Raw genomic sequence first — 26,698 nt, 5'->3', positions numbered from 1 at the left:
GACACCTGCCAGAGGGCAAAGCCGGTGCACAAACCGCCGGCTGGACTGTTGGAGCCGCTGCAAACTCCGGTCGAACCTTGGGAAAGGGTGGCTCTGGACTTTGTCACGGATCTGCCCAGCTCAAGGGGCAAGACGGCAGTGTTGGTGGTGGTGGACCTGTTCTCCAAGATGGCGCATTTCATTCCGTGTGCTAAGGTGGCCACGGCGGAGCAAACCGCCAAACTGTTCATAGACCACGTGTTCAAGGTTCACGGTCTGCCACGGTCTATTCTGTCCGACCGCGGGCGGCAGTTCATCTCGAACTTCTGGCAGAAACTGATGGGCTTCCTAAACGTCAAGATCAATCTGGCGTCGGCGAGACACCCGCAGACCAACGGGCAAGCGGAGCGAGCCAATGCCATCATGCAGCAGTACCTGAGATGTTATGCAAACCAACAGCCTGCGACGTGGGTGGATTACCTGCCGCTTGCAGAGTTTGCCTACAACAACACGAAGCACGTATCCACGGGCGTCACGCCGTTCTTCGCCAACAACGGGCGGCACCCTAGAACCTTTCCGGGACTGGAATGCAGGGGAGAAGGGGAGCCGCAGTCAGCAGATGCGTTCGCGTCGGAGCTGCAGGAAGTCCACGATCAGCTGCGGCGCCACCTGGAGCTGGCTAAACACGCATACAAGGTACAAGCGGACAAACACAGAAGGGTTGGCGAAGAGCTCCACGTGGGAGACTGGGTCTGGTTAGCAGCCCACGCAGTGCCGGCCAGGTCGTTGGCCAAGAAGAAACTAGGGCATAAACAACTGGGGCCCTACCAAGTCGAAGAGCAGGTCAACCCGGTGGCTTTCAGGCTGGCGCTTCCGGAGGGTTCCAGAATGCATCCGGTGTTCCACAGATCGGTGCTCACTCCCTACAAGGCACCGCACAGGTTCCAGGAACCCGGAACGGCGCCGAGTCCGCTCAGAGAAGAAACGGGGCACGCGGGAGTGGCACAGGAGGAGCGCATCAACGAAGTCACGGAGATTTTGGACTCCAGATGGGGGGCAGAGGGAGTAGAATACTTTCTCGCCAGGGAGGGCACCCCGGCCAGTGCGAACAGCTGGGTGCCGGGCTACGCTTTAGACGAACCTCTGCTCAAAGACGAGTTTCATGCCCTCTTCCCGCATAGACCTATGCCAGCAGACTTTTTCGACGACTGGCTTTTCACGCCCACGCTTTCGGACAGCACGTTCAGGGGGTTCGACTCGGACGAGGAACCAACACGAGACGTCCGTTCCCCGGAGGGGTCACCCTCGGGATCTGTCTCAGAACCCTCGTATTGGTGGGACGATAGGCCGGAGGAGCAGTTCCGCAGGAAGTGGCTGGACTGTTCCGGCCGAGCAACGCCGCCTGGAGGAAGTGCGGGAGAGACGGACATGGACATTTTCGGGGACGACCCTGGTTTCGAGCACGGCGGCACAGAGATGGAAGAGGAGGTGACTGTCGTCAACGAGAGCAGAGAGGAAGACCCGGAAGAGTTCCGATGGAGGCCTGCCACGGGAAGCGACCGATATCCGACGTTCGTCCCTTTGCAACAGCAGCCCCCAGCTCCAGCACCGGAAGGAGGGGAGGGGGGAATGGGGGGCTTCGAGGGGGGGATGGATGTCAGGGGTTTAGGTGCAGAGGCACGGGCAAGGGAGGAAACAGAGAGCGAAGGGGAGGAGACAGAGGAAAGGATGAGTGATGACGACGACCCGAGATCTCCCAGTCTTTCCAGTGAATCAGAGGATTCACAGAAAGGAGCACCAGTGGCCAGGGCTAGGGGGGAGTCTAGGGAGGCACCCCAGGAAGATAGAGCCAGAGGAGACTCAGGGGGGAGCAGCTGGAAATCGGGACCAGCGTCACCGCCAGGAAGCAGGGAAGAGGAAAGGAGCCAGGGGGGAAGCGCTGGCAGCTCACCACAGGAGGGAGGGCAGGAGTCAGGAGTGGCCACACCTCCATCGGGGAGCGAAGAAACGGTTAAGAGGAAAGTGGAAGGTTGGGCGCGCGCGCCAAGTTCAAATGCAGAGGAAGGCGGCGCAGTGAGCAGCCCCGAAAGGGAACCAGGTCCTAAAGCCCGGCGCAAGGAAGCAGAAGGGTCCGGGTCAGCGTCAGAAGAATCCCGGAAGGAAGAAGCCCCGGGGGGTAGAGGGACCCAGAGGAGGACAGTCAGGAGGAAAAGGTGGAGCAAGGCTAGGATATTAAGTTGGTGCGCACGGGGCGGAGACTCAGACGGAGCCTCGCCGATCTAGCTAGTAGACGTAGAGTTGCAGACAGCAGCGTGAGAATGGAAACTGTAATTCAATAAAGACTTTTACTTAATGACCGCTGGCTAGCGTGATCCTCTGTGAGCTAGGATCTGGAAGCAGCTCTGACAATAGCCTTAAAGGTAAAAAGACCCCTGACTTCAGGTCCAGTCTTGGCCAACTCTGGGGTTGCAACACTCATGTCGCTTTATTGGCCGAGGGAGCCGGCGTACAGCTTCCGGGTCATGTGGCCAGCATGACTAAGCCACTTCTGGCAAACCAGAGCAGCGCACGGAAATGCCGTTTACCTCCCTGCTGGAGTGGTACCTATTTATCTACTTGCACTTTGATGTGCTTTCGAACTGCTAGGTTGGCAGGAGCAGGGACCGAGCAACGGGAGCTCACCCCGTCGCGGGGATTCGAACTGCCAACCTTCTGATCGGCAAGTCCTAGGCTCTGTGGTTTAACCCACAGCGCCACCTATCATAGCCTTAGCCTCCATGAATTTGCCTAATCCTCTTTTGAAGCCATCCATGTTGGTGGCCATTGCTGCCTCCCATGGGTCAGAGTTCCATAGTTTAACTGTGCGCTGCATGAAGAGGTATTTTCTTTTATTTCTCCTGAATAAAGCCCTAAACGGCCTCCGCCCAGTATACCTGAAGGAGCATCTCCCCCCCCCCCCCATCATTCAGCCCGGACACTGAGATCCAGCTCCGAGGAACTTCTAGTGGTTCCCTCCCTGCGAGAAGCGAGGTTACAGGGAACCAGGCAGAGGGCCTTCTCAGTGGTGGTGCCCACCCTGTGGAACAACCTCCCATCAGATGTCAAGGAAATAAACAACTATCTGTCAGGAGTGTGTGCAGGAGCCAGGCCCTGTGACCAGTAGGGCTTCACAGGACTGGGACCTTCCTAAGTTTGTTCTGGAGAGGCAAGGCACAGTCACACACGTGAGGCCACGTGGTAACTCACTGCACCTGGTGGCAGGAGCTGGGAAGGGATCTAAGGCCAGCGTTTCCATTCGGCTCTTTGCCACAGCAACACGTTTCCTGCCTTGCTGCATTTGGCTCCTTGCTTCCTGATCCTCGGACCTCAGCTTCTTGACTCCTTGATTCTCAACCCTTAGACCCTTGACTTCGTGACTCCCTGCTTCCTGACCCTCGGACCCCTGGCTTCTGGACTCTTGTTCCTGCTCCCACCCCGCCATCTTGCCCCCGGTCCCGACGTCTTCAGCCAGGACATCGATCATCCGTAGACCGGACTGTGACACTATCTGACTTTTAGAAGACATCTGAAGGCAGCTCTGTTTAGGGAAGTTTTCATTGTTTGATATTTTATCATGTTTTTAATATTCTGTTGGAAGCCACCCACAGTGGCTGGGGAAGCCCAATCAGATGGAAGGGGTATAAGTAATAAATGATGATGAAGATGATGATGATGATGAATCTTCCAGCGTTCAGCTCCATTGTATGTGCCCGAGTTATGGTGCACATCAGCCCCAGCCAGCTAATTCAATGATCAGGAGAGGATGGGAGCTGAAGTCCATCAGCATCAGGGTGGGTACCACATTGCCTGCATCTCCCCTAGACTAGAGGGCCTGCTACCATTCCATCATCCTTCCATACCTTACAAGGCCCTTCCGTCAAGAGCGATTGAGCATCTTGGGGCTTCCTTTCGCATTTCTTTATAAATCCCCATCACCTGCTGTTCATCCCTACCTCCTGTCCCAGGAGAGAGCCTCTAAATGTCTGGAGGTGTTATGATAATAACACTGATAATAATTATCCATCTCATTTGCAGGCTTGTAATAAGTTGCAATAGCCTATTAATTATTCACAGCTGCCTTCACAAATTTCAGATGATATATTCACAATGAAAATAGGATAAGGGTGGAGGGAGAAATCGGCTGTTAGAAACTATTTGCATTTTTCTTTTCAGAAAAGACTGATAGAACCCAAAAATAAAGTTAAGCAAATAGGACTAGAGGGATCCATCAAACAGTGAGGGTGGGTGCTCAAGGGTGCATGTAATACGAATTAACTACCCTTATGAGTTTTGGCCCAGGGAGGACAGAGAGAGAGAGAGAGAGACAGAGAGAATGTTCACATCCACCCCATACGGTATGCTGAAAGCACATTTAACACACATTTAAAGCCCATGCCTTCCCCCAGAGAATTCTGGGAACTGTAGTTTAAGGGTGTGAGGGTGTTGTAGTTCGGTGAGGGGCAAATTACAGCTCCCAGGATTCTTTGGGGAAAGCCAAAGGCTTTCAAGGTGTGAGATTCAATGCTAGTCCTACTCAGAGCAAACCCATGGAAGTTAACAGGCAGAGTTAAGGCCCTGGGACCTTAAGGTGAAGGTCAGGTAATGAAGAAGTAGAAATTTCAGTGGGTCTACTCTGAGTAGGGCTTAGATGACCCTCCAACCTCACCTCGAAATTTTACTTTGGGTGAAACTCAAGAGTATTTCTGGAAGCCTCCAGGAATCTCAAAACCTCTTGCCCATTCCTCCTCAATTCCCGAGTCTCGCTCACGGACTTACCGTAAAGTAATAGAACTGGGAGGATTTGGCCATGAACTCTGGCTTGCACTCGGCCACGCAGATGTCCACGTTTCCGGCATGTTGGCTGTGCTTGGCCTCGCCCATCTCGCACACTATTCTAGAAGGAAAGAGATTCAAGGGTCAGGAGATTCCCCTGTGGTCCTTGCAAAGGGTGTCTGCTGTATGTGGGAAGGCTTAGAACCAAAGTAGATGATGACAGGTAGGAATGGGCTTTCCCTAATGGTACAGATTGTTAGTTTCTGTTTCTCACTGAGCAGCTGCGTGGAGTCACAGGACTCTGTTTACATTCCTGGGATTCCAGGAAGTCTGTTTACATTCCTGGGATTCCAGGAAGTTGGAGTCTCACGGGAAAGGAGACTGGATGTGACGTTAGTGGTTTTCCTGGTTCCTTTGTTCCTTTGTTCCTTTGTTCAGTTGCTCTCTGCTTTCATAGAGAGAGGATGTCTTTTCTGTTCTGTGTAGTTTAGAAATAAAACTCTTTACAATGTAGCCAAACCTCTCGTCTCTTGCCTGTGCTGGGAACCCTGCTGGATAGAATTTGCTTGAGGCCTTATCAAAGGCTCAGCTCATTAAACACGTCGGAGGTGATTTCAAAGGCTCAGCTTGGAGGAAGATGAGGCCTTATTGGCTTGGCTGAGTGGCAATTCCGACACAGATCCCATATCCTATTTGGGGAAACCCCTTCTCCTTAAAAAGTAGACCTCTTTTCCTCAAGGCTCAAGTCATTCCATTGTGCCAGATCCAGGGGAAGCTAGTGTCATTGCAACCGGCCTCAAGCAGAGACCCACCAGCACAGAACCTCTTTTGGTGATGATGGACAGAGATGCTACAGGTGCCTATTGTCTACTGAGCTGAGCTACAAGCAGGCTGGTAAAGAGTAGAGAGGAGTGAACCTTTTGACTTTGGTTTCTCTCCATTTCCACTCTTCAGTTCTCAACACTGCCTGATTAGTTTGCAAAGAACACTTTTTAGTCCTCATGAAAATTCATCAGCATTTCAGGTCAATTTCCCCTTCATCTGCACATTCCCCCCCCCCCCCAAAGCACTTTCCCCTAATATAATGCATATCAATATATTACTATTTTCCACTAATATATGCACTTATATATGCACCCACTTTGCTCCAGTGTGTGCATTTTTTGCACACCCTATCTAATGGGAGAACTGTGCTGCAAAATTCAGAGAAGTGCACAATTTTGAAGTGCAGCTGTGCTCTGATTTGTGCATTGTGTTGGGGCAGATAAGGTAAGTTTGCCTCTGAATGCGAACCAAACCCAGTTTCTCCCCCACACCCCTGGGGAAATGTTGTTCGTCCTCACTTGTCATGCAAAGCAGAGGTGAGGGACATCAGCACTACCTGTAAAGCCAGGTAGGGCAACCTGTGGTGCTTCAGTTGTGGCTAGGCTCCAGCTCCCATCATCCCTCACCATTGGCTATGCTGGCTAAGGCTGATGGGAACTGGAGTCCAACATCATTATGGCTAGCCACACCTGCATTAGTTACTGTCATGTACAATCACGCTAGGAGCAGGTAATGTTTTCTCTGTTCTGCTGAGCCTGGGAGGTGGCTGTAGCACAGATGTGGGGAACCTCTGGCTTTCCAGGTTTTGTTGCTGTTACTATTATTACCATATTTTTTGCTCTATAAGACACACTTTTCCCTTCTAAAAAGTAAGGGAAAATGTGTGTGCGTCTTATGGAGCGAATGCAGGTTGAGCGGCTAAGCCCAAAGTCAGTGCTCCGTCTTGCTGTTCTAGCTTGGGGTTAGCTGCGCAAAGCCTCTGCAGGGCAGCGGGGTGAAGGCACCACGCTGCTTCAAAGGCTGTCCCCGAAGCCAGAACAGGGAGACGGAGAGCTGTGCAGCGCTCCGTCTCGCTGTTCTAGCTTGGGGATGGCTGCGCAAAGCCTCCTCAGGGCAGCGGGGGGCCTTCACCCCACTGCCCTGCGGAGGCTTCAAAGGCTGTCCCCGAAGCCAGAACAGCAAGAGGCTATACCAGAAGCCAGATCCCTCTTGCTGTTCTGGCTTCTGGGGTTCAGAATTTTTTTCTTCCTGTTCCCCCCTCACCCAAACTAGTTGCGTCTTATCGTCCGGTGCGTCCTATAGAGGGGAAAATACGGCATTTGCCTGCCCTCTACCCTAACGTCCCAGGAAGGGTTACAACATGAAAGCACAAACTGCTGAAAACAACTTACAATGACAAAAATAAGGTGGGTCCTAAAAACATACACCTCGAGTGTCAAAAACCAAGGTAAAGAAGTGTGTCTTCAGCATTTGCTGGAGGCTGCACAACGAAGGTGTCAGATGCACCTCTGTGCAGAAGGAGTCCCACAGCTTAGGGGCCACCACAGAGAAGACCCTTTCCCAGGCCACACACACACACACACACACACACACACACACACACACACACCGAGCCTCTGAGGGTGGAGGAACTACCAAGAGGTCCCTCTCTGCCAATCTCAGCATCCAAGAGGGCCTGTAGGGAAGGAAGAGGTCTTTCAGGGATGTGGTTGGACTCCAAGTCCCATCAGCCAGCATGGGAGTTCTAGTCCATCAACAATGGAGCGTCACAGGTTCCCCACTCATGCTCTACAGCGTCCCTCTCCTTCCATCTATTCCACCTCATTTCAGGGCTTGGTGGCCTGAGACTGGCAAGGAAAGTTGGACAAAGAGCAAGGTTGTCTCACGTAAACATTCCTGCCCTAACAACAGAGCAGAAGGTCTTAATAAAGCATCTTTCACCCTGAGGCCCTTACTTACTGCTCTGCTGGGATGTATCCGTCCACTAAAGGAATGCACTCCACGCCAGCTACTTTGACATGCGATGCAATGTCCCGGAACTCCAAGCCCAAATTTTCTCCCCGGATGGTCACCCTGGTCCCTCCTTCACGAGGTCCCCTCGCCGGGCTGATCTAGGAGAGGGAAAAACTGGTTAAAGCAAGGTGAGAAGAAAGGCAAGGCCCTGTGCCGGTGTTCCACACCCCCACCAAAGGGGCACAGCTGTCTGTCAGTGTGGTGCAGTGGTTAGAGCGATAGACTGGGATGTGGGAGAGAACGGTTCAAATCCCCACTCAGACATAAAGCTCACACTGGGGAGATCGAGGCCAGTGGCTGCCTCTCAGCCTAAGCTACCTCACAGGGTTGTTGTGGGAGTCAAAGGAAGAGGGGGAAAGAGAACTGTGTATGCAATCTTAAGCTCGTTGGAGAAAAAGGTGGGGTGGAAACGCAATTAATAAGTACTTCAAGAGACCTGGCCGTGCTCATCCTCTGGTTAATTTATCTCATCTTAGGTAAAGGTAAAGGGGCCCCTGACCATTAGGTCCGGTCGTGGCCAACTCTGGGGTTGCGGCGCTTATCTCGCTTTATTGGCTGAGGGAGCCGGCGTGCAGCTTCCAGGTCATGTGGCCAGCTTGACTAAGCCACTTCTGGCGAACCAGAGCAGTGCACGGAAACGCCGTTTACCTTCCCGCCAGAGCAGTACCTATTTATCTAATTGCACTTGGACGTGCTTTCGAACTGCTAGGTGGGCAGGAGCAGGGACCGAGCAACGGGAGCTCACCCCGTTGTGGGGATTCGAACCGCCGACCGTCTGATCGGCAAGTCCTAGGTTCTGTGGTTTAACCCACAGCGCCACCCGCATCCCTTATCTCATCTTAGGCACCAAAGAAAATGGATGCCTTGTCTCTGATGGCTTCCTCCTTAAAACAATCAAAGTCCATTTGCCATTAGCTGACATTGGGGGAACTGCTTCAGAGATCTGCTTCTCCTCCACCCATTCCTGTATCTTGGATTGGCGAAATCGAGGGTATGTCTGTGGTGCTGTGGGTGTCAAGGGATGCTGAAGAACAACAAGGGCAACTGAGCCCATAAGTGAACTGGACACCTTTGGATTTTCATGCCCCACTTTGGGGTTATTCTGGGTTGGCAAGAAAGTCGCTTCCGCCCTCAAAGGAGGTGGAGTTGCGGGCTTTATGGCCCCACCACGCGGGTGGCGGCTAGAGCCCAGCCTCGCACGATTGGGGGGATTCCTGGCTGCATCATCCCCTGGCCAGCCAATCGGCTGGCTCTGGGGGCGTGGCCTGCCCTACTTAAGCTAGGATGCGGCCAGGGATCTCCCTCTTTTCCCGCCTGCCAGCTGTTCCTGCTTTTCCCACCCTCCCGCCCAATAAGGTTTCCGTTCCTTGACCTTGGTTGGTGACCACTGAGGGGCCTGGTAGGAATTTTTCCACTTGGCAAATTGGCACCAGCCACTTGGTTTTCACCTACCTCGTAGCAAATCGTCACAACTTTCTGGGTATTGGCGTTTAGGCATTGGTATTGTTTTGTAGATGGAAGAGGGGAGGTAGCGCCATCACCTGCCCCGCATATTGAAGGGTAGTCCGATAAAGGATTCTGGGGGGCGTGGCCTTGTCCAAAGACTGGGGAGGCGAAGGCCTAAGGCACGCCCCCTATTGGTGACCCCAGGGGAGTTCCTAGTTGATGTACATCAGCAGGACTCCCCCTACTGGTGGTTAACCCTTCCCGGACTTCTAGCGGACGGGCCAAAGTCAGATATAGTCGGTTAGGACCAATGCCTAAGCCAATACTGCTCATCACCTGTAATTAATAAAGTTGTGGCCTTATTTAGCCCATTAACCTTAATAACCGTGTCATGTGTCATTATTTCACTGGGGGGGGGGACTCCAGGAGGATGCAAAGCAGAAGCCGTAAGAGAGGCGTAAGGAACTCTTGGCCCTCCAGATGTTGTCAGACTTCATCTCACATCAGCCCAGGTCACTGACCCTGCTTGCAGCTGCAGTTCAGCAACATCTGGTGGGCCTTTGGGCCAGTGGTTCCCCACACCTGAGGTAAGGGGTGGCAGTGATTGGGGTGGCTGCAACACTGATCAGAAGCAGAACCCCACTTCTAATTATATAAACCTCTGTCATGTTTGGTCAGAGTTCGCCTTCTTTCTAAGCACAACAAACCCAGAATGATTTGCTCTGAGCGCTTTATTGTTTTGTTCACTCTTTCCGCACCCCTCTCTCTCTCTCTCTCTCTCTCTCTCTCTCTCTATATATATATATATATATATATATATATATAATTTTAATAGGTTTTTTTTTAACATATCATTTTCAACAGTAATTAGACCTACTTTTACATCTTATTCAAATTTTTGACTTCCATCAATCCTGTCTGAAAATTTTCCAATCTAATCTCTTAGTATGCATTTCTTATTTTCCCTATTACATTTCAAACTCATAACCAATATCTCTATCTTTTTCTACTTTGTAACACTTCATATATTTCTCCTTACACAACTTCTTGTAGTCCTACTAGCGTAATTTGTTGATTACAGTTGCTCTTCAAATAATTCATATACTTCTTCCAATCTTCTGTAAATCTCTGGTCCCGCAGGTTTCGAATCCTTCCTGTCATTTTGTCCAATTCTGCATAGCCCATTAATTTCGTCTGCCATTCTTCTTTCTTCAGAATTTCTTCTTGTTTCCATTTCTGGGCTAACAATACGATCTTTGGCTCACTTCCAACTCTACGAATCTATGATTCTAGCCCTGGAAGTGAGCTTCAAAAGTGAGCTTTTATTTTTCCACACCTCTTCTAGTTCTATAAAACGCTTTTGAAATGGGTGCAACCAGTTTTCAAAATATGCCTATGCCATAAGATTTATTATTAAGGCATTATGATATTGGCCTTTTTAATTTTCTATCCCTTTTCTAATAATCCCTTACTTGGGATGCGCTTTCTGCACACCAAGTTGACATTTTCGCTGAGCTCTCCACCATTACCCCGAGGACTCTTTCCTGGATAGTCGCAGGCAGTTCAGATCCCATCAGTGTTATACATGAAGTTCCGTGCATATTAATTCACATGCATAGCAATGAGGGTCGTTTGGAAGTTTTTCATTGTGTCTCTCAAAAATCAAGGGTATATTTTTTAGTCTCCGGAAGTGATCAAATCTCACTTGCGGGCTTATTGATGGATTGTTAATGTGTTTCCTCAAAAGCAAGTCCAAGGGGACTTATTCTCACAAATATGTACAGGACTGCAGCCTTAATGTGCACACACACACAATATATATATCATAGAATCATATTTTACAAAGGTTTGAAGGAGCATTCTGTTTCTCTCACCTGCACTTGAACCCCTAGACCAGGACCTTAAATTAATTCTTCCTGACTTGCCATGTTCTCTGCTCAAAAAGGCTTTGCAGGTTTTTATATGTTTGAAAAGCCTGGGAAACCTGTCTAACCAGGGATTTCAACTGCACAGTGGACGCTTGGGTTGCGAACGTGATCCGTGTGGGATGCACGTTTGCAACCCACAGCGGTGCGTCTGCGCACACGTGGGTTGCAATTCAGTGCTTCTGCGCATGCGCAAAGCGCGATTTAGCGCTTCTGCACATGCGTGACCCCCGAAAGCCAGAAGTAACCCGTTCTGGTACTTCCAGGTTTTGGCGGGTCCGTAACCCGACAAAACACAACCTGAAGCGTCTGTAACTCGAGGTATGACTGTATATCATTCTGGGCTGATTAGGGATGTCAGAGAATTCTGGCAAGAAACAGAAAACAGGAGCAGAAATTGTCAATGTTGGCTCATTCAACTCCTGTCCAGAACAAAAATCAACCCAACAAATATGGTGGGTGCTATCTTTGGTTGCAGCTTTCAGCCTCCCCTATTTGAATTGCATTTCTTTTGAATTAAATGGGATAATTCACAAAATTAATTGTGTAAATTAGGTTACACAGTTCACAAAATTGTGTAAATTAGGTTACAGAATTCCACCACATGTAGCATAGTTTGGGGCAGATGGCGAACTGCAGTGGAATGGAAAGAACGCTGCAGATTACAGACTCGGGGCAGAATGGAGAACGATGTCTTGTTAGGCGCCTGGTGGTGATGTATTTCAAGAAAAACTAATTGCAAATTTTATCTGGAAAAAATAATAATAATAAAGCACACTCCAAGATCCTGCTTCCCCCCTCCAACGTCTGGGCAATTCTTCAAAGAGGCTCTTTGGAGACATTCCTGCTTCCAAGGCAAATCTTCTTGAAACCTGTGAACTTCTGCATCCTCTCTGGCGAGGACTGCATGCGACATGGGAGCAGGGATGATATAAGGCAGCGCTTTGATCTAGCTGTTTGGCACAGCAGCTCCAGTTAAACCACGGTCTCCTGGGCTCACTTTCACAGCTGCGAAGAGCCATCCTCCTTGAGTTACAGCATCTGAGAAGGAATTGTGCACAGCCCAAGCGACTTCTAAGTGGGACCATCGTTCTTGGGATCAGAGAACCAGAAGGAAGCAGAAGGACCATCCTTATACCAGCCTTGTTCCTTAGGACACCCTGCATGAGCCAGACGACAGCAAGTCACTATCGAAGAGCAGGACCACACCTCAGGAAGCTGCCTGCGCAGAAAAGCTGAATCTGGGAGGGGGGCCGAACACCATAGCTCAATAGCAAAGCTCCTGTTTCGGATACAGAACAGCCCAGGCCCAGTCCTTGGTATCTCCAGTTGAGTGGCAAGGCTGAAGGAGAATCCTATTTGGTGGATTATTACTCATCCATCATAGCCAGTGGCATAGCAAGGGTTGCGGGCCACCCAAAAGATTGCAGCCATAGAGATAAGGAAAGAAGAGTCATTCCATTGCCTGGAGAGGTCACTTCCTGGTTTGCACAGAGAAGCCGTTTTCAATAGAGCACAGCAATGGAAGCACACAGCTGTATTGAGGCAGCACCAGGGGTTGTAATTTTATGCCCCCTAACAATTTAGCACCCAGGGAGACCGCCCCATGACCCCCTCCCCATGCTATGCCACTGATTGTCGGTCTTCACAGCTAGACAGGCTACAGAAAACGAGGGTATGGGGAATGGAAGAGGGAGTTTCAGAACGACTTACTTCTGTGATCTTGGGGTTGGTGCATTTGCCCCCAGCGCCAGAGAGCTCCAGCCACCGGTTCTCCAGGATGGGGCAATGGTGCTTCAAGGTGCACCGGTTCTGGTCTTCGCACCAGCCACACTCGTAGTCCGGGTCTGCTTTCAGGCACAGGCCGCAGCTGTCTCGCATGGCCCCGCATTTGTACAGGTGGACTGTTGGGAGAGGAAAGCACAAGCCTGTTGAGGAGGCATTTACCCATGAGATCGCCTTACCCCATATATGCCCTCTCAGGTGCTTTGATCTGCAGAACTGCGGCAAAGGAGCAGCAGCCAATAAGCCTTCTGCGGTCAAGTCAAACAATGCAGCAAGAGTCCCGCTAGATCGGACTGGAAGGTTTATCTAGTCAAGAGTCCTGTTTCCCACTAGGGGGCAACCAGATGGCTGGGGACAGCCCACAAGCAAGACGCTCGCCCACTGGTGCCCCCCAACAACTGGCATCAGTGGCATAGCGTGGGTGGGGCCACGGGGCACATGCCCTGGGAGCAAAATTCTTTGGGGTGCAAAATTTCAAAAGAAAATTAACAGTAGTAGTAAAAATATATTTTAAAATAATGCGCCATCCCCTCATTCAGAAAATCTCCAAATGACTGTATGGGTGAACTGAGGAGTGGATATGGACAATGGCCGGTTGCTAGGGTGCCCGCCACATGGGCTTTATAAAGGTACCCGCTCCTGACCAATCCTCCATCCTGTTTTTGGCAGTGCTCGATTGCTGGGTGCTCATTGGGCGCTGCGGCTGCCACTCGAGTTAGGTCGCAAGCTATTGCACCTTTGTTCCACAATATTAGAGGGTGGTGCCAAGGATATTTGCCTTGCCCCAGGCATTGGCAACCCATGGTACACCACTGACTGGTATTAAGAAGTACCTCTGATAATGAAGGTGTAAGGTATCTATTATGACTCATAGCCACTAACAGCCTTATATGAATTTGTCTGCTCTTCCAAAGTTGGTGACCAGCACCACATCTTGTGTCCACAAATTCAATAGCTTATCTATGGAAGGTATAAAGACGCCAGCAGCTAGGAAACCGATTCTGAAATCTGAAATCTATACCTCATCACTGATACAGGGGAGGACTCACCGACCGAAGATGTGCATAAGACTTCCTCCCTATTCACTTTCCATTACCAGTTGAAAGTATCAGTTTCTCAGTGCAGAGAACCATGGAACTGTAGGATTGGAAGGGATGCAAAGGGTTCCCTAGTCCGACCCCCAGCAATGCCTACAGAATGAATCAGGGGGGCACCTTTCCTGGCGAAACTGGGTGTTGATTTTGGGGGCAAAAATTAGGGTGAGGGACTGAACTCACTGTACCTAGAGGGCTCCTTACAGCAGCTGTCAACTGTGTACCACTACCCCCCCAATTTTGCCTTCCCGCCTCCTGCTCCCACAAATTCCCACAAACCCAGTTTTCTGCCTCCAGGAAAGGAGTGTGTGAAATCAGAAAGAGGGCAATGCGACTGACCCATATTTGTTATTATTTTGAGTCGTATTTAAAAAAGAAGTTGCAAACTGCTTCAGCAGGGGGAAAAAACGACTTGGGCAGATCCAAACTAAGCTGCTGGCAACAATCACTGAAATGAGCTACTCAAGTCAAGAGGATTTGGAGAGTAGAAAGTTTGGCTTTAAAATGCTCAGGGGGGGGAGGGGCAGGCGGAGCTTTATTTGTTTCAGGTGCTCAACAAGAAAGAGAGAGGGGAGAGGGGAAGAAAAACAGAACATTATTTTTTTTTTTTAAGCAATTTGCAGAGAACATAAATAAAGCCTTGTAGCAGACGGGGAAGGGAAGCGTCGAGTGCTTTGTTAGGAAGTGTGCAGAGTGATGCAGCCGGTTGCTAAGGTTACCACTTCCAAGGACAAGTCGAAATGATTCGTTACCTTTGTTCTGCGCCGGGTTGTCAATGTTGAAATCCCCATTCCACACGACTGTCAGCTCCACTGGCAAGCTGTTAATCTCCGTCCCATCGTAAGTGTACTAAAAGTAGGGGAAGGGAAGTGCGGAGGGAGAGAAAGAAAGAAAGGAGAGAAATCACACCTGCTGCTCTGGCTACTGGAAATGGTGGTGGCAATTCTTGCACATATCTCCCCTGACACCATGGTAGGAATGGGATTCTAACACACACATGTAAATATCACCAGGATTTTTATCACTTCATCCTCCCCGCTTTCCCTTGACATTCCTCAGGTGTTTCACTACTAAAGGGACGCCTTCCCCACCAAATTCTCTTTGAATGTTACTAATGGGGACATCACCTTGCCAACAAAGATCCGTATAGTTAAAGCTATGTTTTCCCCAGTAGTGATGTATGGAAGTGAGAGCTAGACCATAAAGAAGGCTGATCGCCAAAGAATGGATGCTTTTGAATTCTGGTGCTGGAGGAGACTCTTGAGAGTCCCATGGACTGCAAGAAGATCAAACCTATCCATTCTGAAGGGAATCAGCCCTGAGTGCTCACTGGAAGGACAGATCCTGAAGCTGAGGCTCCAAGACTTTGGGCACCTCATGAGAAGAGAAGACTCCCTGGAAAAGACCCTGATGTTGGGAAAGATGGAGGGCACAAGGAGAAGGGGACGACAGAGGACGAGATGGTTGGACAGTGTTCCCGAAGCTACCAGCATGAGTTTGGCCAAACTGTGAGAGGCAGTAGAAGACAGGAGTGCCTGGCGTGCTCTGGTCCATGGGGTCACAAAGAGTCAGACACGACTAAACGACTAAACAACAACAACAATGGGGACTAGTGGGTATAGTAACACTGGGGCTTTCGGATGACCACAGTTCACTGCAGATCTTTTGAAAATTAGTACGGTTTGGCTCTCCACTCCTTAATTTTGCTTGACGTGGAGATGAACTGAGTGTTTTGAAGGGCATTGATGCCCGGGTTCCTGACCACCAATTGTCTCCTTCAGCCAGCCTTCTGCCTTTCGATATTTGATCAGGCTTTCCTGCCTATAGCTTGTCTTCTCATCCATGACGATCGGAAACTTTATTCATTTATTATTATTGTTTTTAAAAAATGAAAGCTAATATTCTCTGGAAGTATAGCTTGGAGAAACCCAAAGCTCCGAGCCTCAGGCAGAGGCGAAGCTCTGTGTCTACTAATCGACATACAATTGCAGGGCCAAACGTACCCTGTGATTTCTGCACATTACATTACGGCGAATGCTGAGTTACACCGCAATTTATCTTTGAGCAAACCAAACACAATTAGCTGACAATTGGCGGGGGCCTTGCGAACAGCATCTCAACCCCGCCGGTTTCCCCCCAGCATGGTTTCCATGGATGTTAAGTGCACTTTCTAGAGAACTATGCTCTGTAGAGTTTGCTGCACTCGTTTTCCTCATGCACAGAAAGAGCATTTTGATGAGACGGGTGCACGGAGTGAGAATCACAGAACTGCAGAGTTGGAAGGAATCCCAAGGGGCATCTAGTCCAACCCCCTGCAATGCAAGAATCCTCGGGACCTGGGTACACAAAGGACTGCCTTCCTCCTTGCAAATCTGATCTAAATTTCTGATCTCCTTTGATGTCCTCCCACTGGATGCTCTCATCTTCAGAGGTTAAACAGCTAGCAGGGGCCGGCAAACTTTTTCAGCAGGGGGCTGGTCCACTGTCCCTCAGACCTTGTGGGGGGCTGGACTATATTTTGGAGAGAAAAAAATGAACGAATTCCTATGCCCCACAAATAATCCAGGGATGCATTTTAAATAGAAGCACACATTCTACTCATGTAAAAACACACTGATTCCTGGACCGTCCGCGGGCTGGATTTGGAAGGCGATTGGGCCGGATCCGGCCCCCGGGCCCCAGTTTGCCTACCCATGAACTAGGCAATGGGGAGACGGCTTTTTCAGAGGTGGCACCTGGTTTACAGAGCATTCTCCCTGGAAAGTTTTGGCAGGCACCAATATTCAGAGCAAGGATAGAGAACTGTGAACAACCAGATGTTGTTGGACTCCAACTTCTATCATTGCTGAGCTAGTTGGTTGGGGCTGATAGGAACCAGGTGTCCAACAAGATATTGAGAGCTACTGGTACGTCTCCTCTTTTACATGGTCCGATGCCATAATTTAAGACCCATTTATTCTCAGAAGCAATTGTTGAGCAACTGATGCTTGCTCCTTTTTCTGGCGTGTTAGTCTTAATTTTATGTGATGTTAGCCTGCATTTCCTGATATTAATGTGGACTTTGTTGTACTTTTTTATTGAGAGCATTAGATATCTATCTCTATCTCTATCTCTATCTCTATCTCTATCTCTATCTCTATCTCTATCTCTATCTCTATCTCTATCTCTATCTCTATCTCTATCTCTATCTCTACAGTGGTGCCTCGCAAGACGAAAAGAATCCGTTCTGTGATTCTCTTCGTCTAGCGGTTTTTTCGTCTTGCGAAGCAAGCCCATTGATGGATTAGCGGATTAGCGCTATTAGCAGCTTTTAGCGGCTTATCTGCTGATCGGATCAGCTGATAAGCGGCTTAGCGGCTTAGAAAAAGGGGGGGGAAGGAAAAAAACCCAGCAGGAACTCGCAAGACATTGTCGTCTTGCGAAGCAAGCCCATAGGAGATTCGTTTTGCGAAGCACCTCCAAAACGGAAAACTCTTTCGTCTAGCGAGTTTTCCGTCTTGCGAGGCATTCATCTTGCGGGGCACCACTGTATCTGTATCTATATCTATATCTATATCTATATCTATATCTATATCTATATCTATATCTATATCTATATCTATATCTATATCTATATCTATCTATATCATCTATATCTGGAGTCACAGAATTGCAGGCTTGGAAGGGACACTGATTCTAGTTCAACCCCCTGCAAGTCAGGAATATGCCTTGCCCAGCTATGGAAAGAGGCGAAAATGCCGACAAAAGTGAACTGGCAGATGAAATTATTAGAGTATGCAGAGATGGCAAGACTGACAGGGAAAATCAGAAATCAGGGGGATGAAAACTTCAATAGGGAACGGGACAAATACAGACTGTAATTAAAAGAACACTGCAGTCACTTGAGCTCTTTGGCAGGCTTTAAGTAACTCCTGCAATGTTACAAAGGCTGGATATTTTGGAGGCCCATAATGTGGAAGAACTATAATATGCAGTTGATTTATAAAGGACCCATGGAGGGGAGGAGGACAGTCCTAAGATTTGGAAGAATCTTGTTTGATTTCAAAATTTAGAGGTGAGAGTTATTTTGTAAAATCAATAAATATTATTTCAAAAAGAAAAGAAATATGCAACTGTCCCATATGGGGAATGAACCTGCAACTTTGGCATAATCAGGACCAAGCTCTAAGCAACTGAGCTAGCCAGATTGCTTGCTAGATAGATCTAATTATAAACCACACTGGCTATTTTAATAATAAAAAAACAATTTATACATATTATAAAATAAACGATGAGTTATTTATACAGTGCCATCAATGTACATGGTCCTTTGCAACAGTGATGGGGAACCTGTTAGCTCCCAAGAACTTCTGGACTCCAACTCCCATCAGCATCAGACAGCATGCCCAGTGGTCAAGGCTGATGGGAGCTGGGGTCCATAGCATAGTTATATGGAGGGAGAAATGTTCCCCTGCTAATGTCTGCTGATGGAGTTCAGTTCAAGTACTAGTCCCTGCCTCAGGGAGTTTATGATCTAAATATCATCTTTGGGGGAGGTGAGAAGATGGGGGGGGAAGCATGAGGCATGGTGTGGAAGTGTTCTATGGTCCAAAGAAGGTGCTAAGGATAATAATAATTTATAATAATTTATTATTTATACTCCAACCATCAGTCTGGGTTTCCCTAGCCACTCTGAGAGGCTCCCAACCGAATATTAAAAACACAATAGTCTATTAAACATTAAAAGCTTCCCTAAACAGGGCTGCCTTCAGATGTCTTCTAAAAGTCTGGTAGTTGTTGTTCTCTTTGACATCTGGTGGGAGGGCGCCACTATCGAGAAGGCCCTCTGCCTGGTTTGCTGTAACTTGGCTTCTCGCAGTGAGGGAACCGCCAGAAGGCCCTCGGCGATGGACCTCAGTTTCCGGGCTGAACAATGGGGGAGAACACGCTCCTTTAGGTATACTGGACCAAGGCCATTTAGGGCTTTAAAGGTCAGCGCCAACCCTTTGAATTGTGCTCGGAAATGTACTGGGAGCCAATGCAGGTCTCTCAGGACCGGTGTTATATGGTGATAAATCCCTGCAAGCGTATCTAGAGAATGTGGCGCTGGCCTCTCGCGCCATCCGTTTTCCCTCTCCCTGGGCCCAGAGAAACAGCCTCGGAGGTAGCAGCTGGGGAAAAAATATGTTGCAAGGCCGAGAGATGAGTAATTAACCCAAGGCAAAAGTATGATGTGAGGAAGAGAGGAATGGGACTGGTCTTTAACCGGGTCCATATGTCTCCCGACTTGATTTAGCATCAGTTCCCCTCGACTGCATCGCACACTCCTGCGTAAACCCGAGCAGAGCTTAAGGCTATGAATCCTTCATGGATTCTATGGGGATTTTATTACCACCAGTGCCCTTAATTAAAAGAATAACATCTGTCTGGCAGGCAACAAGCAGAGACCGGGAGGCCCGCACGACTCCGTGCGCTGCGGCGCATGCACACAGCAGCGCATGGGAGTGCAGATGGAATGTCTTGGGTGTCCACAGAGATACGCCAAGTCTCCCAGGATAACTCAGAGGAGGCCTTTTCCATTGCACCAAGAACTCATTCAAATTCCTTGCTGTTTTAGAACATGCTACGGGTATTTTTTTCAGTTCGTTACACACCCTTTCGTTATAGTTCTGCCATGCCCGATTCCAAGCGCTCTCTGTGCAAACTTAAAAACTGAGCAAATCCAACAAGTCGACATGCTATCTAATTATTAAACGAACAAAGCCCAAATTTATATTAAAAACAATAACAGAAAAACACATGTTAAATAATTATTTAAAAACCCACAAAGGCCAATTTCAAAGTCATTTAGTGAACACATCCCATCTTTGCCCTGTGAAAACAGGCAGGGGGAATCACATTCATCCCAGGGGCCAGATTTATCTGGCCCACAGAGCCATTTTCTCCAAGTGTCGATCCCATCCCAGATAAGGAAGGCACACGTCTGACAGTTAACCCTTTACTGGCAAAAGAAACACTTACAGCAGCTTCCATGGTGCTCTGGATGAACACGGAGCCTTCTAGCCTCTAGGCAGCTGTCCAGATGTCTAAGCCCAATGGCACAACTATGGCAACAGTGGAACCCTGCCCTGCCACCTAGGACTGCCCTGACTCTCCCTCCTGCCTTGCAGGTGGCAAATACCCTGCAATGCGACATGGCCCAAAATCGGGACGCCATCTCCCAGGTCTGCACTTCTGTGTGAGTCATGTGACCTGTGCAATTGCAAACCCAGAAAAAGTGTTTTGGTGGGTCATGGTACCCCAAAACACATATTTTGGGGTGCCATGCAAGATTGCAGACGCAAAAAAAAAAACAAACCACAAGATCTCGCCCCAAAATCATGCAGGGGCATGGCACTCAAAATTCTCATTGTGTTCTCATGGAGGGGGGGGATGGGATGTATGGTGATATCCAACTCCATAAATCACTTGTCCCCTCTCCTGGGTCACTACCCGGGTCCCCTGCCTCACCACACACTCTTCGGATCCCTGCCGGTCCCTGCAACCAAGTCACAACTGCCTTCCTTACACTTGACATCATATATGGGCCCATCATCCTAGCACAGCCTTTCTCAACCTGTGGGTCCCCAGATGTTGTTGGACTACAACTCCCATCACCCCCAGCTAGCAAGGCCAGAGCTCAGGGATGATGGGAGTTGTAGTCCAACAACATCTGGGGACCCACAGGTGGAGAACTGCTGTCCTAGCAGCACTATCATTTCCGTATATGGTGTAGGGAGCTGGAATGAGCTGGCAGGTCAAGTCCTTCAACAGTTCACCTGTCAGTCATCTGAGGTCATAATGAGCGGTGCCAACAGGGAGACCTGATTGCAAAGGGCAATCAGGAGCTCACGCTATGCTCATGTTAAGTTCATAGTTGTTCCCCAGGAGCCACATTCATTCCCGGCCCACACCTGACACTGCATGTGGCATCAGAAGCAGAGCAGTTGGGTGTGGCTTTGAGGAAGGCCTTTGTGGGTGAAACTGGGTCTAGCTAGGCCTGTGAAGCTGAGGTTCCCCAAGGAGGCTTTAGAAAATTCAGTACAGTGTTCCTTGGGTTACATACGCTTCAGGTTACATACGTTTCAGGTTACATATGCTTCGGGTTACAGACTCCGCTAACCCAGAAATAGTACCTTGGGTTAAGAACTTTGCTTCAGGATGAGAACAGAAATCGTGCTCCGGCGGCACGGCGGCAGCAGGAGGCCCCATTAGCTAAAGTGGTGCTTCAGGTTAAGAACAGTTTCAGGTTAAGAACGGATCTCTTGAATGAATTAAGGACTTAAACCGAGGTACCACTGTACCTCCATTGGATCAGGAGAACCATAAATGAGGCAGGTAGGGGTGAGAGAAGCTCACCCCCGTTAGTTCGTAGGATCTTTCCACCTTGCTGAAAACTGAACGTGGCATGAAATAGATTTTTTTGTTTCTGTGCACTTGGGATTTTCCCAATTCTTATGGAACAGCTAATTCACACATGATTACTGCACATTATCCACCTCCTTTAAAGGCACAGAGAGAGCTGGCTTAATTGCACTTGGTTCATGATCAAATAGCACCGAGAGCGGGGCTTCATTATGCATTCTCTTAGAACTGGAACAGAACAAGTCTGCTTGCTCCCTTTCTTCATTGCCCCCACCACATCCCCAGCTTGCTACCTGCTCATCATGGTCCCCCACAGAAAGCGCTGGCTGCCTTGCTGTTGCTCATCACGCACTTCCAGATGCAAAGTGCCAAGGGCAAAACGGCCTCCTTCGTCTGGCACAGGGCACCACGACACTCGCATATAATCAGAAGCCCTTCAAAAAGCAAAACCTACATGGGGAGGTGCCTTATACAGAGTCAGACCATGGGCCCAACTAGCTCAGGGATATCTGCACTTGTTGTTGTTGTTTAGTTGTGTCCGACTCTTCGTGACGCCATGGACCAGAGCACACCAGGCACTCCTGTCTTCCACTGCCTCCCGCAGTTTGGACAAACTCATGTTGGTCTCTTTGAGAACACTGTCCAACCATCTCGTCCTCTGTCGTCCCCTTCTCCTTGTGCCCTCCATCTTTCCCAACATCAGGGTCTTTTCCAGGGAGTCTTCTCTTCTCATGAGGTGGCCAAAGTCTTGGAGCCTCAGTTTCAGGATCTGTCCTTGCAGTGAGCACTCAGGGCTGATTTCCTTCAGAATGGAGAGGTTTGATCTTCTTGCAGTCCATGGGACTCTCAAGAGTCTCCTCCAGCACCACAATTCAAAAGCATCCATTCTTCGGCGATCAGCCTTCTTTGTGGTCCAGCTCTCACTTCCATACATCCCTACTGGGAAAACCATAGCTTTAACTATACAGACCTTTGTTGGCAAGGTGATGTCTCTGCTTTTTAAGATGCTGTCTAGGTTTGTCATTGCTTTTCTCCCAGGAAGCAGGCATCTTTTAATTTCGTGGCTGCTGTCACCATCTGCATGGAGCCCAAGAAAGTAAAATCTCTCACTGCCTCCATTTCTTCCTCTTCTATTTGCCAGGCACTGATTGACAGCAATTCTCCAGGATTCCAGGTAGATGACTCTCCAATCCCTACCTGGAGAGGCTGAGAGCTGAACATGGGACCTTCTGCATGCAGGGCAGGTGAACAATGGCAGGCGGCTGAGAGAAAGAGAGACAGAGAGGCGGAGCGGCCCCTAGCCTACAAATGCAACACACAGTATGATTGAAATTGCGGGGCTGGAAAGCTGGGAGTGTGTTTGCAAAAGCAGCAGTGACCATCGCCAGTATCAGCACTGCAGCCCTCTCCATAAAACTGCCCCAGAAGCCATGTGCGCAGCAATTCTTCGCGTCTGCTCAGAGGGACACATCAACAAGACCGGTGGGACTTAATCCCAGAGAAGCACATGGTTTGGCTTGCACTCTTAACCTTGTGGAGCTGACCCTGTGTTAGACATGTTCAGGACCCCAGAGCCAGCCTTGCCTGATGCTGTTTGAAGCAGCTGCCACCAGCCTGCTTGCGGATTCCGAACTGAAGGATTGTCATGAAAATGCTGTTTAAATGCATGACTAGGAAGGTTGGCGCTATGTCAGAAGAGTCTATTGCTCTTCAGAAGGGCTTGGCTATTATTGTTTATCGTATTGCTTAATGGCAGCATGTGAATATTGTCAAAGCTCTGGGGCTGGAGCAATAAAGTCAATCGATCCAGTGCCTTTTGCTTAATGGCAGAGATGGCCTTGCATGCTGATCAACAAGCTTGGCTTCTGAGCAGGTGTAGCCCTGAATGTCTAACAAGGTATGACCTCTAGTGACTTCTGCACTGGCTTGGTCAGGTCTGCAGAATGGAAGATGGCAGGATCTCCAAGGACGTGCTCTGCAGGGATCTGCCTTCAGGCACCAGGCCCGTTGGCAGACCAACTTTGCATTACAAAGAAGTCTGCAAATGTGGCACGGAGGCTGGGCACATCAACCTTGCCATGTGGGAATCCCTTGCAGTCAGCCAGAGGGCTTGGAGACAGTCAAGTAGTGCATCCACAGCAGTGAGCAGAGGAGGAATGACCCCTGGGAGGAACGCAGAGAGATGAAATGCCCTGGTGCATCTGCAGCAGCACAGGTGGGTGCCATCCTCTGCCCCAGCTGCAACAAAACATGTCTCTCCTGTATCGGTCTCTACAGCCACAGCAGGCGCTGTCACCTTCCAACAGTTTGACTTCGTCCACAAAGGCGCACTTCTCTGTTGTCTCCTGAGACAGACTGATGCCAGCCAACCAGTAATCCAGCTGATCCCTGTGTTCCAATCTGCATATAATTACAGTGGTACCTCAGGTTACATACGCTTCAGGTTACAGACTCCGCTAACCCAGAAATAGTGCTTCAGGTTAAGAACTTTGCTTCAGGATGAGAACAGAAATTGTGCTCCGACGGCACAGCGGCAGCAGGAGGCCCCATTAGCTAAAGTAGTGCTTCAGGTTAAGAACAGTTTCAGGTTAAGTACGGATCTCCGGAACGAATTAAGTACTTAACCCGAGGTACCACTGTATAGGGGAAATGAATTGGATCAATTCACTTTTAAACGTGGACTGAGCAGCTTTCTCCTTCATCGCTCCTTCATTATTGTGCCAATATTTGAATGCCTCTGTTCTCTTCTCGTTAAATAATTTGGAGTTCTTGTTATTAAATATACCAAGAAAAAAGCACACCAAGAACTCTGGCCAATATAAGTTTCAGTAGTGAGAGTGGTCCCTACTTGCAAATCAATAGTCAATTGTAACAAAAACTAATCCAGTCAATTATGGATCAGAAACCATGTAATGTTTGATACTTCCAGCTGATGAAGGTGAATACATCGAAACAGGGCCCTGTCCTGGTTTCTGATCCATAATTGACTTCTGACTTCTGCTCAGTGATTGAAACTAAGACCTTCACGTCGAATCTGACTATGGACTAACATGTACTTATCTCTACTCATAAACTCTTATCTCTAATTCTGTAACGAATTATTGTGTTATACATATCCTTATGAGTTTGGGTTTGTAATCTCTGTTTGAGTTTGTAATCTCTATTTGAGTTTGTAATCCTTGTCAGAATGTTGTTTAGTCATTTAGTCGTGTCCGACTCTTCGTGACCCCCTGGACCAGAGCACGCCAGGCACTCCTGTCTTCCACTGCCTCCCGCAGTTTGGTCAGACTCATGTTGGTAGCTTCGAGAACACTGCCCAACCATCTCGTCCTCTGTCGTCCCCTTCTCCTTGTGCCCTCCATCTTTCCCAACATCAGGGTCTTTTCCAGGGAGTCTTCTCTTCTCATGAGGTGGCCAAAGTCTTGGAGCCTCAGCTTCAGGATCTGTCCTTCCAGTGAGCTCTCAGGGCTGATTTCCTTCAGAATAGAGAGGTTTGATCTTCTTGCAGTCCATGGGACTCTCAAGAGTCTCCTCCAGCACCATAATTCAAAAGCATCCATTCTTCGGCGATCAGCCTTCTTTATGGTCCAGCTCTCACTTCCATACATCCCTACTGGGAAAACCATAGCTCAGTGGCGTAGCGTGGGGGGTGCAGGGGGGGGGCGGCCACACCGGGCGCAACATCGGGGGGGGGGGTGCTCGCACTCGCAGCTCTCTGCCCCTACCTGGCTCACTCTCTCTCTCTCACTGCAGTGCTGGCTGTGCGAATCCGATCCGAGCCGCTGGGTCGCCGCCCACTGTGGAGGGGGTGGGTGCCAGGCGTGCGGTGCAGAGAGCGAGCGAGGGACTATCTGGGGGAGGGACAGTGCAGCAGCCGCCCAGGCAGGGCAGAGCACGGGAGAGAACCACACCAGCCCAGCCCAGGCAGCAGCAAGAAGAAGCTGGCAGCGGCGGCAGGTTAGGGGTTAGGGGGCACAAATTACTTGCCTTGCCCCGGGTTAGGGGGCGCAAATTACTTGCCTTGCCCCGGGTGCTGACAACCCATGCTACGCCGCTGCCATAGCTTGAACTATACGGACCTTTGTTGGCAAGGTGATGTCTCTGCTTTTTAAGATGCTGTCTAGGTTTGTCATTGCTTTTGTCCCAGGAAGCAGGCATCTTTTAATTTTGTGACTGCTGTCACCATCTGCAGTGATCATGGAGCCCAAGAAAGTAAAATCTCGCACTGCCTTGTCAGAATACATATTTTCAAATGGATTAGTTTTTGTTACAATCGACTATTGATTTGCGAGTAGGGACCACTCCCACTACTGAAACTTATATTGGCCAGAGTTCTTGGTGTGCTTTTTTCTCTTCTCTTCTCTGCTGGAAGAGGACTCCGAGAGCTGGCCAGTACAATTCCAGGTGGTTCGGTGGGCTACATTCCTGTAACTGGCCATATGGATGCAAGAGGAGGTCTGTTGGATCAGGCCCATGACTCATCTATTCCAGCATCTTGTTCTCACCAGCCAGATGCCCCTGGGAAACCAGCAAGTGGGATTCGGGGCCAAGAGCATTCTCTCCTCTCCTGTGATTTCCAGAAACTGGGTTCTGGATTCAAGGCGCCTTGGAGTCGCTGATGACAAACCACACTATTGTGTTCCCAGAGCTTTGCCTTTGACCTCTATGGTTTCCAGCTGTTATCTCTAAGAACATTTTCTGCCTGTGACTTTGCAGTTAAAATAACGATCCTTGTGGAATCCGTACCCTGCGGTAACTCCCACTTGGAGCTTGGTTAGGATGGGCGGGGAGTGGGAACGATCTCCTGGGATGGAGTGCGCAGCGAGTTATTTAGTAGCACTCCCCTACCTGGCAGGGTTAATTAGCTCACACACCGCATCACACTTTGAAGAGGAGAAGGTGGCAGCAAATATGTATTATTATCACACCGGGGGACTGATTGCTGCTGCGGCAGGAATACGGAGCCATGGGATGCTTTTAGCAAAGAAGCCAAAACTCATCTTGGCATTTGAACAACTAGGATGTTACAGCTTTACTTGAATGGACAGGAAAGTACAACTAACACATCCCTGAGTCAAAAATTTAAAAACCCACAAAGTTGGGGGAGGAAGGCACTGAACATACTTGTGAACACACTTCTCCACATTTCGTGAAAGCTTCACAGGAGTTTTATACCTCCTGGGCTAAAGGGAAGGGGTGCCCCTTAATGACAAATGGTTGGGTTTAATAATAATAATAATAATAATAATAATAATAATAATAATAATAATAATAATAATAATAATAATAATTTATTTATACCCTGCCCTTCCTGGTTTAAAAACCGTGCTCAGGGTGGCTAACAGCAAATAAAAACAGCATAAAACAGCATAAAATACAACATAAAAAGCAGCTTCAATATCAATAAAATTCAAAAATTCAGGGGTCATTTGGGGG

The 26,698-nt window shown here is 49.0% G+C and overlaps 1 protein-coding gene across 4 annotated transcripts in view; it reads right to left on the bottom strand.

Annotated features, from left to right (window-relative positions):
- PLXNA4 (plexin A4) overlaps positions 1–26,698 on the bottom strand; it is a 623,585-nt gene that overhangs the window by 97,647 nt on the left and 499,240 nt on the right. For all 4 annotated transcript variants that reach the window (XM_081209755.1, XM_081209758.1, XM_081209756.1 and 1 more), the window contains 4 exons: positions 14,632–14,728; positions 12,714–12,904; positions 7,576–7,727; positions 4,795–4,912 (listed from right to left, as the gene is read on the bottom strand). In XM_081209755.1, coding sequence (XP_081065881.1) covers positions 4,795–4,912; positions 7,576–7,727; positions 12,714–12,904; positions 14,632–14,728 — 558 coding nt within the window. The remainder of the gene's footprint in view (positions 1–4,794; positions 4,913–7,575; positions 7,728–12,713; positions 12,905–14,631; positions 14,729–26,698) is intronic.

Source organism: Podarcis bocagei (assembly GCF_964188305.1).
Source record: "Podarcis bocagei genome assembly, chromosome: 10".
Classification (NCBI taxonomy): domain Eukaryota; kingdom Metazoa; phylum Chordata; class Lepidosauria; order Squamata; family Lacertidae; genus Podarcis; species Podarcis bocagei.
The sequence above is the reverse complement of the archived record's forward strand: the minus strand, read 5'-3'. Positions and strand labels throughout refer to the sequence as shown.